We start from the raw sequence: 12,680 nt of genomic DNA on the forward strand, positions 1-12,680 counted from the left end.
TCTGGCTCTACACACCTGAAGTTGTAGGTCTGTTTGGCAGAAGTGGTAGACAGACAGACTAGCCATGGATTTAGTAGAGACTTCTGGGAGGTGAGACAGAGAGAGGATGCTTGATAAGTCTTCGCAAACTGTAAACTGATGGGACGTTGTGCACGTGCATGACAGGGACCGGGGTGGGCCCAAGCTGCCTACACTTACCTGTTGGCTGGAGCTTGTATGCACATCGTGAGAAGGTGGGAGAGGACCCAGGAAAGCCCAGGAGAAAGTAAGGGTGGGGCAGGCTTGAAAATGGCCCTGAGTTTGAATTCTCTCGTCTCGTACACAGATCAATCAGCACATCGTTAGGAATCTTACTGGTTTAAGGTGTTTGAGCATATACGTGACCAGTCCTTGACTTAGCTTTGCTATGCAGATACAGAATTGACTGCTGGGAAGTGACGCTTTGGAGGGAAGAAAGCCAAAAAAGCTAAGAAAGGACATTAATGACCATTCATTGTGGAGACATAAACTTCATAGTCTACACTTTGGGTGCTTAATATGAATTGAGAGTTGCTACAATATATTAGCTAAAATTTCTAGTATTTAACAAAATATTATGATACATACAAAGAAACCAAGTATAACCACGTTCAAGCAGGAAAAAAGCAGTCAGTATCGACTGTCGTTGAGCGGCCAGAAGTGTTGGATTTAGCAAAGACTTGAAAGAACTAAGTGAAACGATGTGAAAAGCATTTCAGATAAGGATGATGACGGTGACTTGAGTACAGAATCACAAAATGATAGGAATTATAAAAGAGAACCAATAGGAAATCTGGAGTTGAAAAGTACAGTAGCTGAAATGAAAACATTCATTAGAGGGGCTCAACTGCAGATTTGAAATGGCCGAAGAAAAAAATCTGTGGATAGACCAAGGAAAATGATCTGATTTGGATAGAAGAAAAGAGGAAAAATGAAAAGGGCCTCAGAGACCATTGGGACAACATCTGGCACACCAAAAAATGTGTCATGGGAATCACAAAAGAAAAGGATACAGTGAAAAACAGCAACAGCAACAACAGTAGTTTTAAACCATACTGGATGAAAACTTCGCAAATTTTATGAAAACCATTACTTTCGGATCCAAAAAGCTAAATGAATTCCATGTAGAGAAGTCCCAGATATCCATACCTATACACATCGTAGTCATTGTAGAAAGAGAGGGAAAATCTTGACAGCATAAGAGAGAAATGACATACTGTGTACCGGAGAACAACAAGATTAATAGCCGACTTCTCGCCAGAAGCACTAGAGGTCAAAGACAGTGGAGTGATATATTCAGTGCTCAAGGAACAAAACTGTCAACTAAGAATTCTGTTGATATATCCAGCAAAAGTATCCTTCACAAATGAAGCAAAATAAAGACATTTCCAAATAAAAAAGTTTTTGCTAGCAGACTTGATTTACAAGAAATACTGAAGACAATTTTTCAGGCAGAAAGTGGTACCAAATGGAAATCCCCAGGAGGAAATGAAGAGTGCTAGAAGTGGTAATTATGTGGGTAAATACATAGGACTTTATAAATATATTTTTTTCACATTTTTCTTTAAAAAACATACAACTGTATAAAACAACAATTGTAGCACTATATTTTAGGGTTTATACAACTATATATGTTAATATGTGTGATGGCAGTGGCACAAAGGAGGAAGAAGGAAAAGAAATGATTCTGGGATGATTGAATATCCATGTGCAAAAATAAACTTAGACCTTTATTATACACAAAGAGTAACACAGTGTATCCTAGACCTAATTATAAGAGTGAAAACGATAAAACTTGTGGAAGAAAATGTAGGAGAAATCTTTGTGCTCTTGGGCTAGGCAGAGAGTTCTTAGATATGACACCCAAAGCATGAGCTATAAAAGAAAATATAGATAAGTTGAACTTCATTATATTAAAAAAAACTTTAATTTTCAAAAGATGCCATTATAAAAGTGAAACTATAAGCCACAGACTGAGAGAAAATATTTAAAAATTATATATCTCATAAAGGTCATATTACCAGAATATGTAAAGAATTCTTATAATTCAATAATAAGACAAATGCTATAACTAAAATATTGACAAAATACTGGAATAGACATTTATATTAGTGAGGGTTCTCCAGAGAAAGAGAACCAATAGGGGTGTGTGTGTGTGTGTGTGTGTGTGTGTGTGTGTGTGTGTGTCATGAGATGTATTATAAGGTATTGGCTCCCACCATTAAGGAGGCTGAAAATTCCCAATGTCTGTAGTCGGCAAGGTGAAGACTGTAGAGAGCTGATGTGTAGTTCCAGTCCAGGTCCAAAGGTCTGAGAATCAGGAGAGTTGATGGTGTAAGTTACAGCTGGCAACTGGGCAGGTGCGAGACCCAAGAAGAGCTGATATTTCAGTCTTGAGTCTGAAGGCTGGAAAAGACCAGTTGCTCAGCTCAGTAGTCAGACAGGAGGAGTTAGTTCCTTCTTACTCAGCCTTTTTGTTCTATTCAGGTCTTTGATTAATTGGATAATGCCCACCAGTGTTAGGGAGAGCAGTGTGCTTTACTCAGTCTACTGATTCAAATGTCAGTCTCATCCAGAAACACCCTCACAGACGCACCCAGAATAATGTTTGGCTAAATGTCTGGGCACCCTGTGGCCCAGGCAAGTTGATGCATAAAAATTAACCATGACAGCATTTTACCAAATGGGAATACAATTGGCTAATCACACGAAAAGGTGCTCAATATCGTTAGTCATTATGGAATGCATATTATTCATTCAAAGCACAATAATATACCACTGCATGCCCACTAGAATAGCTGTTGTCAGAAGTTACAATATGAGTGAGGTCTTGGTGATATGGAGAAAGTCAAACCCTCATACATTGCTGGTGAGATATAAAATGGTAGCACTTCTTTGGAAAAGTTATTTCTTACAAAAGTGAATATAAATTTATGACATAACCCACAATTCTTTTCCTAGGAATCTATCTAAGAGAGGTGAACACATATGTCCGCATGAAGATCTGTATTCATAGAAGCATTATTATAAAAGGTGTTAATTGGGAACAGTCCAAATGTTCATCAGCTGGTTGATAGATTAGCAAAATGTACTATATTTGGTATGGGAGCATGGATAGACAATAAATAAGCTTGAGAGAGTTTTGGGGGTGATGGAAATGTTCTAAAAATGGGTTGTGGTGATTGTACAACTGTATAAGTTTATTTAAAATCATTGAATTGTGTACTTACAATGGGTGAGTTTTACAGGATGTACTTCAGTAAAGTTATAAAAAAATAATATGTATGTATATAGAGAAAATGATAAATATGGAAAATAATATTTGGTGAATATCAAGGAGATGGGAATTCTTGTATTCTTCCAACTTTTCTGTAACTACAACTAATTCAACATTTTAATGGGTCTTAGAAGTGTTCTGATTCTTTTGTAATGTTTTAAAAAAAATAAGTTTAAAAGCTTTTGTTTGTTCTTAAAAATCCAACCCTAGAGTGTCTTTTTTTTTTTTTTTTTTTTTCTATACGTGGGCCTCTCACTGTTGTGGCGTCTCCTGTTGCGGAGCACAGGCTCTGGACACACAGGCTCAGCGGCCATGGCCCACTGGCCCAGCCGCTCCGCGGCATGTGGGATCTTCCCGGACCAGGGCACGAACCCGTGTCCCCTGCATCGGCAGGCGGACTCTCAACCACTGCGCCACCAGGGAAGCCCCCCTAGAGTGTCATTTTATCTCAGCTTTTTAATTCTTTACTTCTTTGATTTACAGTTTGCTTTGAGCAGATGATCTGCTTTTGCACCTGGCCCGCAGGGCCAGTGCCCAAGTGAACCCTTCCTGCTTCATATATTTACATATCTGGTCTGTGTTAGGGGCCATTCATACCTGTGGAGTGACACTCTGAGGATATTTCTATTTCTCTCATCTGTGCAGTATTAATGTGCAGATATTCTAAGCAAAGCACTTTTGACTGTAGGACTTGAACACCACTGCCTTTTCCTTTGGTAGTATTTCTTAGGTTCAGTGACCATATCTTCTCTGGGTTGTTTTTATTTGTTTTCATAAAAGAAAAAGTTAAATGCAAATATTAACACATTTGTTGAAAGCAGTAAATTAAAGTGAAGTTGTATGACTCATGCTAACGTGTTTTCTATGCTTTATTTGAAGGTCACTCTGTGAGACTGCTGGGTCAGAAAAAGGATAATGGAAAACGGTTGGGGGGAGCACGACTGGATTTGCCAAAGATTAGGAAGAATCCACTGATAGAAATCATTTCCATCAACACTGGGTAAGCTTTTCTCTAACTCATAAAATATTCAATATACTCCATGAATTTTCCTGGCTATGTGACATAGAAAAGTAGTTGAACATTTCCTTGGGAAAGAAAAATCAAAAATGAATTTTTTAAAAAATCAGACATGGATATTGTTCCCTCTAAGATGTTCCCTGTATGCAGTTGCACTTATATATGCAGCAAGTGTTTTTTTCTTTGATTAACATTACTCTAACTTCTTTTCGGTAATAAATGTGGATTTTGTTTTCCAGCTCTGCCCTTGGTTAAAATCTTTTTAAGAAGAGTATTTCTTCTTTTTTTTTGCGGTACGTGGGCCACTCGTGTGGCCTCTCCTGTTGCGGAGCACAGGCTCCGGACGCAAAGGCTCAGCGGCCATGGCTCACGGGCCTAGCCGCTCTGCGGCATGTGGGATCTTCCCGGACCAGGGCACGAACCCGCGTCCCCCACATCGGCAGGCGGACTCCCAACCACTGCGCCACCAGGGAAGCCCAAGAAGAGTATTTCATTCTGTGAAACGGTTAATACACCCATCATCTTTGACTATTTTTTTCAATAGCATTATAGTAAATATTGCCCAAGATCCTAACCATATTTTGATTATTACTATCTGAAATGAATATTTTTAAATGTTACTTTTATGAGCCTTAAACTGAAGATAAACATCGTGACTGAATATCAAGTACTCTTTAATTGCCATGTTGGTCTGAAGTTCTGTGTGATTATAACTCCTGGTATAATCAGTCATACTTTGTTTTATTTGCGTTTGCTGAATTTGGTTCTTTTAAATAGTGACTCCATTTGAGAAAGTTACTTATTTCCCACTTTAATCTATATTATCATAGTCTGGTAATAAATTTAAATTCAAACCTCATGAAAGTCCCTCCATTCATGCAGCTGCCTCACATTTCTCACAGATTTAAGCCTTCTGCTCCTTTAAAATTTTAATCTTCCTTCTCTCTTTTTAAAAATTGTGCTCCTTCTGCCCTTTGCTTTCTTCATGCTCTTTCCCACTGAGAACAGGTGAACTTATCTTTCCTGCTCCAGCATCTTTCTACCTCTCTCCAAGCCAGTGCTGTCCTTTCCTCCTGCACTGTTGCAGCTGTGTTGTCACTGGTTGTCTTTTCTCTTGCCTTATCATCCACCTCTGGTACATCCTCCACACTGCTGCCAAAGACCGGGGACTGTTGAAGAAGACATTTAGCTTTTCCCTAAAAGCCCTTGGGGACTTTCAGGTGACTTCGTGAACTTGTCCAGGACCAATGTCTGGCCTTCAGTGTGGAAGATTCATAAACCTGGACTCATCAAGCTCAGAGACTACTAGCGACTAAGTCAGAATTTAACAGTCAGAAGCGTAGCTGTCACATTGATAGGAGAATCTGATATATTCTCTGGAGCCTGAGCCAAGTTATGGGTGTAAGGCTGTTTGCTGTTTCCTCTGTCTGAGTCACTCTTCTCCTTCCTTCACATCCTGCATTGCTGCTGCTGTTGTTTTTGACTCCTGAATTCAAATTCCTATTAAAATTTCAGCATCCCTTCATTTCCTTTCCTCCATATTTACCTTATTTTCCTTTGTAACATTTCTCAGTATTGAAACAGACATATGTCCATTTCTGTTGTAATTGTCTCCCCTCACTGGCATGTAATAAGCTCCATGAAAGTAGGAAATTGACTTTCTTTTTTATCATTGTATCTTTAGTACACAGAAGTATGTACACAGTAGGGATTTAGTAAATGTTCACTTATGAATGAATAATTGAGTTCTATAATTAGAAAGTTGAATGGGATCATGTTAATTTCTTGTTGCAGTACAAATTGCCTTGCTACTTGCTCAGTAATACTTGGAGTTTGGCTAAGTGTACTTTCTCCTAAACAATGTCTTTAGAGGGGCAAAGTCTAAATGTTTCTGATAGTCTCATTTTTAAAAAAAAAAAATGCAGGACTGATCAACTCCTTTTTGACTGGCACATTCCTTTAAGTATGTTATTATTTTAGGGCCTGTCAAACCCTTTTGTATTAGAATCTGTTATCTTAGGATCAAGGTGACTTTGTAGCTACTTGTGACCTGCTGAGTGTGGATTTTAACTGTTTGTTTTCAAAGATACTTTATATTTTTAGTCTCCGTACTTCTCCATTTTGTCACTCCCCACCTCGCACTCCAGTATTCAGTCTCACTGAACTACTTGACATTCTCAGCCTCAAGGTCCTTCTGTCTCTTGACTCCAGGCCTGTCTGTGTGCTGTAAGGATCCCCTGGTGTGTTTTACCATTTCTTCACTTACTTGTGGGTAATCCTGCTGTACGCACTTGTGTGCCCCTTTCTTTGGGTGGCTGCCTGTTCCTCCCCTCCTGACCAGGCTAAATACCTCCATCTTTCCGTTGTGCATCTACAACATTCCCTATTTACCTTGATTATGGCACTTCTCAGGATGCATAATTTATATTTTCTACTTAGTTATGAGCTTCGTGAGTTCAGAAGGTATTTCAGTTATCAATATTATTATCTCTGACTTCAGGGTCCAGTACAAAGTGAGTACTCAATAAATGTTGAATTAATGTTGTATTTTCAAGCCACTACTAATTTATTTTGCCGTATATTTTTCAAAATTTCGCTTAGGTAGCCATTTTAAATAGCATTAAGTTAAATTTTTTTCATATATTTATAATTTGAATTTTTCTTCTCTTGGATTTAGTGTTTCTTATAATGAGGCTATAGACTTTTTTAAAGCTCACTGGGTATTTCCTTTCACTTTCTCATCCTCTCACATCTCTCATATTACAGTATAGAATTGCCTCTTAGTAAATAAATTAGCAAACATTCTTTTGCTGTTAAGAGAATTAATCTGTACTGTCACTCATTGAGATAAGAGTTTCTGAACTTCTCTGACTACTAATCATTTTCCTGCATCAGTTGGAGCCTTATCACTTGTTCTCAGATGAAAGTCTCTCCATGAGTGTTTGTCGACAGTATCACTCTTAACATCTTTACCTTGAATTTTATTTTTTTTACCTCCGGTAGAGCTCATTGCTTTTTTTCATTTACATTTAAATGTTTTAAAAGAGTTCTACGGATAATTATTTCTTTCAGGCGAAAATTATCATCTCCATCAAAATCTTAGACTTTTCAAAGTTTTATGGCTTTGAAATTAAATATGGATATATAAGTTTCATATAAATTTTCTATTCATCAGTTAGGGAAAGGACCCCATTTGCATGGGGTTTTATTACATGTATTGGTAATTTAGCAAAGTTACTATTAAACTCTACAGAGTTGTTATGCTTTGTTACATTTCTAACTTAAAATGTAAAAGGAGTATATTAGTTGCTTTAGCCAAGGAAGAAGTTGAAAATTTCATATCATGCTAGATTGTGGATGAGCTGAGGCCACTACTTGTTTGATCACGTTGTGTATAATAAGAGTACCTTTAGTTCTTTTTTTTTTTGCGGTACGTGGGCCTCTCACTGTCGTGGCCTCTCCCGCCGCAGAGCACAGGCTCCGGACGCTCAGGCCCAGCGGCCACGGCCCACGGGCCCAGCCTCTCCACGGCATGTGGGATCCCCCCGGACCGGGGCACGAACCCGTGTCCCCCGCATCGGCAGGCGGACCCTCAACCACTGCGCCACCAGGGAAGCCCAAGAATACCTTTAGTTCTTAAATAACATTTATTTTTTCTTTCCATACTCTCAATTTTATGTTCAGTTATTCATCCTTCTTATGTTTGCTGTATTGCATATATAAATTTGGTCTACTCGGTTCCTTGTCTCAATTTACAACATTCTTTTTTTTGAGGTGAGCCTTCTGAGGTTAGCTGCCCCTTGTCCAATATCACTCTTATTTCTAGACTGTCCCTTATGGGGTAAGGACTCCCTGTAGACATGAATAGGCACATGTTTGTCTAGTAGGATGATGAGAGCTGTATGGACATGACTGAAATGCAGGAGAGAATGAAGTTAATCATTGCTAATGTATATTGAGTGCTTAATGTGGGCCAGACAGAATTCTGTGAAATGTGTATTTTTTCCTGTATTTCGTCCTCACAGCAGCCTTGTGAGATTTTTCAGTAGATGAGGAAACTAAGTTACAGAGCGGTTAGGTGACTTTACATTGTCATGCAGCTAGTAGGCGACTGACACTGAGGCTTATCTCTTGTGCCCGTCAGACACTTTTGTGGGTTCACAGGAGCAAGGGATCACAGAATAATCTTTGCATTATAGTGACATTTGAAATGAAATTTCAGCATCTATAGGCCACCCACATTTCTTGCTTATGGTTCCTATAGCAACCGAGCCAGGAAGGAATGAGAGCCTGGGTGGTAGTTTTGGGAAGGAAAAGCAAGGGTGGCAGTACTGTGTAATGGTTAAGAAGATGGGCTTTGGCATTCTCCAATGGATTTATTTGTAACCATGGATTTGGAAGTTCCAAAGAGTGGTTGGAGATAGAAATACAAGGCTAAAAAGAAGCCTTAGTTGGAGGAGTGAGAGTTGAGGTCAGTGAAGGGGAATGGTCAGTGCCCGTATATAGGAAATAAGAGGAGAGAGAGGAATTATCTATGAAATAAAACTAGTCAGTGGCGAAGGTTTTATGAAAAGAAGTGTCTAACTATCAATTACTTTTGATCCTTTGAGGAGAAGTAATGCCAGGTTAGGTGAATCATTTTCGAAAGAGCCGGAAATTTGCAAACCACGTTAGAAATTAATGGGCTTTGCTACAGAAGGACTGCTCTTTGGAGGAGTTCTGCTATAAAGTGAGAGATGTGGTCTTTAGAATACAAGGATATTTCTATCTGAGCTTGTTTAGAGGCAGAGGGGTAAGGATTAGAAATATATTGACAGGAGAAACTGTTTAAACAGGAACAGTTGTGAATGTAGTTAGAAAGGTAAGTGTTGGAGAGAAAGACACCTTCATGCTTCCTCAGATGTAAGAGTAAAGGAGTAAAGAGTAAAGTAAGTTTAAGTGTAGCGCTTATCAGTTCATTTTTCTTAAAGGTCTTCACTGATTTAACTTAGAGAAAGGTGCTCAGTTCCTACATGCTGTCAGGCAAAATGGAGGGTGGAGGGTTCAGTGTCCTGTCCCTTTATGTTTTGGTTAATATATTGTGGTCTCTTTTTGATTCCATTGACTTGAGATACAGCCAGTTCTCGATCAGAATCCCCCCTCCTTCCAAGGTTTGTCAGTTTTCTTCTTCCCCGATTTCCTCCCTTTGGTGGTGGTGTTCAGCTGATATTCTACACTACAGATTTTCTATAAACTGGAAGCTCTGTCTAATCTGGGATTCTAATTAAAAATTTGGCCAGAAATAATCTTGTTTCTGGGGTAAATATATGAAATTTGAAGAGTCATGCCAGAGTGTTCCCTTTTTTTTCATGAAATTCGTGGAGTGAGGTCATGGTCCTGGTGCACAACAGAGTAGGAAATCTGTGGATATTTATGTAGAAAAGTATCAACCAGGTGCCATGGTCAGTATAATAGGGAGTCAACATGTGCATAAAAGGAAGAAGTGAGCTGAGGTTGAAAAGCTCAGGTTTTGTCAGGGGACCCCATTTGTGTGATTGCCTTATTTTTTTTCTAGTAGTAAGAATGGAGTGTGGAGACAGAAGGAAATACAGGGGACAAAAAGTTAAAAATCAGAAAATGGGCCATAAAGAAAATCTCTGCTTCATATTGCTGTCTCTGTCACTATCAAAGTCATCATCTTGACAATCCCTTGGCGATTTTCATTCTTCCAAAGCCAAGGGTTGGGTGCTACTCAGCAGTTCTGATATAAGGTATATCATTTTTTAGATACTACTATCAGATTATTCCTAGTTTGAAGGGGTAATCCTCCCTAGGAAAATACCATCTGACCCTGTAATATTTTACTGATACTTTCACTTTTAAAATTTATCATCTTTCTTGTTGTTTGCCATCTGCCAGACATAAAATGATGGTATATGGGAACCTTTAAGGGGAATCTAATTTTCTTTGAGATTACATATTTGAATTTATTACATTTTTTAAAAGTATCTGTTACTTTTCCCCCTGTGACATCTTAGCTTTTGGAAAACAAACTAAGATATTTCAACTTTTTTTCTGTAATGTCCGGAATTTTCAGTCCCTATTCCAGGGCTAGATACATAGGTGAATGAATGAATGAAAGAGAAAGAATGCAAATTTCTCTCATAGAAGGGAAGTAGGATCATTACTAATAACATTTTGCTATCTTTCTGGTTCTAATGATTAAAACATGAAATAATTATTAACTAGATATAATCACAATGCATTTGAAAATATAATTATTATGTGCTTACCACATTACCAGGTATGGTATTAGATATTATGACATATACAAAGAAACATTTCCCAAGTCAACAGGTAACTAACATTGACTGAAATAATCCAAAAAATCCAGCTGTAAACACAGAGTTAATTGCAGCTCCTGTATGGGGAGGATTTGGGTCTTGTTCTGTTCCACGTTCTGGGGAATGAATGCTTTTAGGTGCCAGCATGACACTCTTCTAGGGGTGAGAGTACACAGCAGTGACTCCTGAGCCCTCTGAATATAAGCGGTGTGAGATACTCAGGTATCCTCTTACTGCCCCTCTATGAGACGTGGCAGCAACAAAGTAAAAACGTCTTCTCCTTGACCTTTGTCATCAAACACGACTACTGCCATTGTCAGTACATGTGCGGAAAACATAAGCCTCAAATGCTATCTTTTAATGTTACTCTTTAAATTACAGCGTTCAGAAAATAACATTCTATTACAAAAATTTGGTGGTAAAAAATTCATTGGGTTGGTCAAAAAGTTCATTCGGGTTTTTGGTAACACCTTATGGAAAAACCCGAACGAATTTTTTGGCCAACCCGTAATTAGAATTGTTCTTATAAAGCTTGAATTAAGGTTCCGAAAAGATCCTGTTAGAAGGTTGAATATATGCAGTATCACACTTGTATTAGGGTGAATCTTTTTTAACATTTTTGGAGAATAAAATTTGGGATATTTTATTTTATAATTCCTTTGAAATGACTACGTGTTTAGTATATTCAGTGATTCATTAACTTCTTATATCTTAGCATGGTGTCAACAAATAAGTGTTCTTTTTTTTTCCTAGTTATGCTGTACTGTTCTGTTTACATGTCCTTACTGTAATAACCGTGGCACTATTCTGAATCTGCTCTCTTGAGAAAAGCTCCCTCAGCCTCGGTGCCGTCCTCAGAGACATCTATTAGGTCCTGACACCTTTTTCCCAGAGGCAGTATCTCAAGATAAAACATTTTCCAAAAAGAATTCAGCAGACTTAATAGTCACTCATTTATTTAAAAATTATTGGTCAATATCACTTTTTTATATATTGGGCACTGATGACTGTAAATTAATGTAAGTCAGTTTTGTCATGTATACTCTTAGAAGTTTTTTTGATAGACAGTAGTACCTACCAATGAGGATTAGTTGCTTCTCTACAACCCAGTCGTCAGGTTATAATGAAAGCAAGTCCCAGTCCAGAATCTGCAATAAGAGTTCATTAAGCAAGCTGGCACCGTCCACCTGTTCTTACAAGCTTGGTGAAGTCCTCTTTCTTCTTTGGGGTGATTAAATCGAACCTTGCACGAAAGTTTCACTTGAACCAGATGAGACAGTATTGTCAGCCTCAAGCAACCAGAATCCTCTACCCAATATCTAGAGTGAGGGTAAAGGAGGGACCAAGACAGAATAATATCCTTAATGGTCCAAGCCATTGCCACCCAAAGTGTGATCCATGGACCAGTGCCAGGTTATTAACTATTGATGACTGGTCTGTGACAAGTATAGAAATTGAGAGTAAGCATCTTAGAAACTTTTAAGATGATTTAACTTTGCTGCAATGTCTTATAATTCCTTTTCACTGTATTTTACAGAAATACTGGTTTATAAGAGGTTGGAAATAAAAATCCTGATCTGTCTCTATAGATAGTTTGAGAAACACTCGTCTCAGCTACGGTGTTGCAAAATTCTTTACCCTCTTCTGGCAAATATTTTAGCCAGTCAACTCATCTTGAATGTCACTGATTCCACCAGTGAGATCCCATTTCTACTATCTTTTATGCTATTAGGTAACCACTTGTGTCTAGTAGTTAACCACTACTTTCACAAATGAAAACTTATTTCTGTCACTTATTATGCTAATTTGCAAAGCCTCTGCTGTTGACCAAGGATAAAAGACAGCTAAAACGTACCAGCAAGCTCTGGAAGGTAGCCATTCTAATTAAATACTAGCAAATTGTAGCTTAAAAAACTCACACATTTTATGTTACACCCTTGACATTCAATTCTTTCGAAAGTAAATTATGGAAGTCCTAACATGGCCCATGTGAAACTTGAATCTAGAGTTTATAACTGTTCTTTTGGCACATCCGTAAAATGTG

At 38.2% G+C, this 12,680-nt stretch overlaps 1 protein-coding gene across 1 annotated transcript in view; it reads left to right on the forward strand.

The window, feature by feature from the left end:
* CDKAL1 (CDKAL1 threonylcarbamoyladenosine tRNA methylthiotransferase) overlaps positions 1 to 12,680 on the forward strand; it is a 624,055-nt gene that overhangs the window by 202,508 nt on the left and 408,867 nt on the right. The window contains exon 8 of the mRNA XM_024740415.1: positions 4,175 to 4,295. Coding sequence (XP_024596183.1) covers positions 4,175 to 4,295 — 121 coding nt within the window. The remainder of the gene's footprint in view (positions 1 to 4,174; positions 4,296 to 12,680) is intronic.

The sequence above is a fragment of the Neophocaena asiaeorientalis genome, unplaced genomic scaffold (genome assembly GCF_003031525.2).
Source record: "Neophocaena asiaeorientalis asiaeorientalis breed wild unplaced genomic scaffold, Neophocaena_asiaeorientalis_V1.1 scaffold273, whole genome shotgun sequence".
Lineage (NCBI taxonomy): Eukaryota > Metazoa > Chordata > Mammalia > Artiodactyla > Phocoenidae > Neophocaena > Neophocaena asiaeorientalis.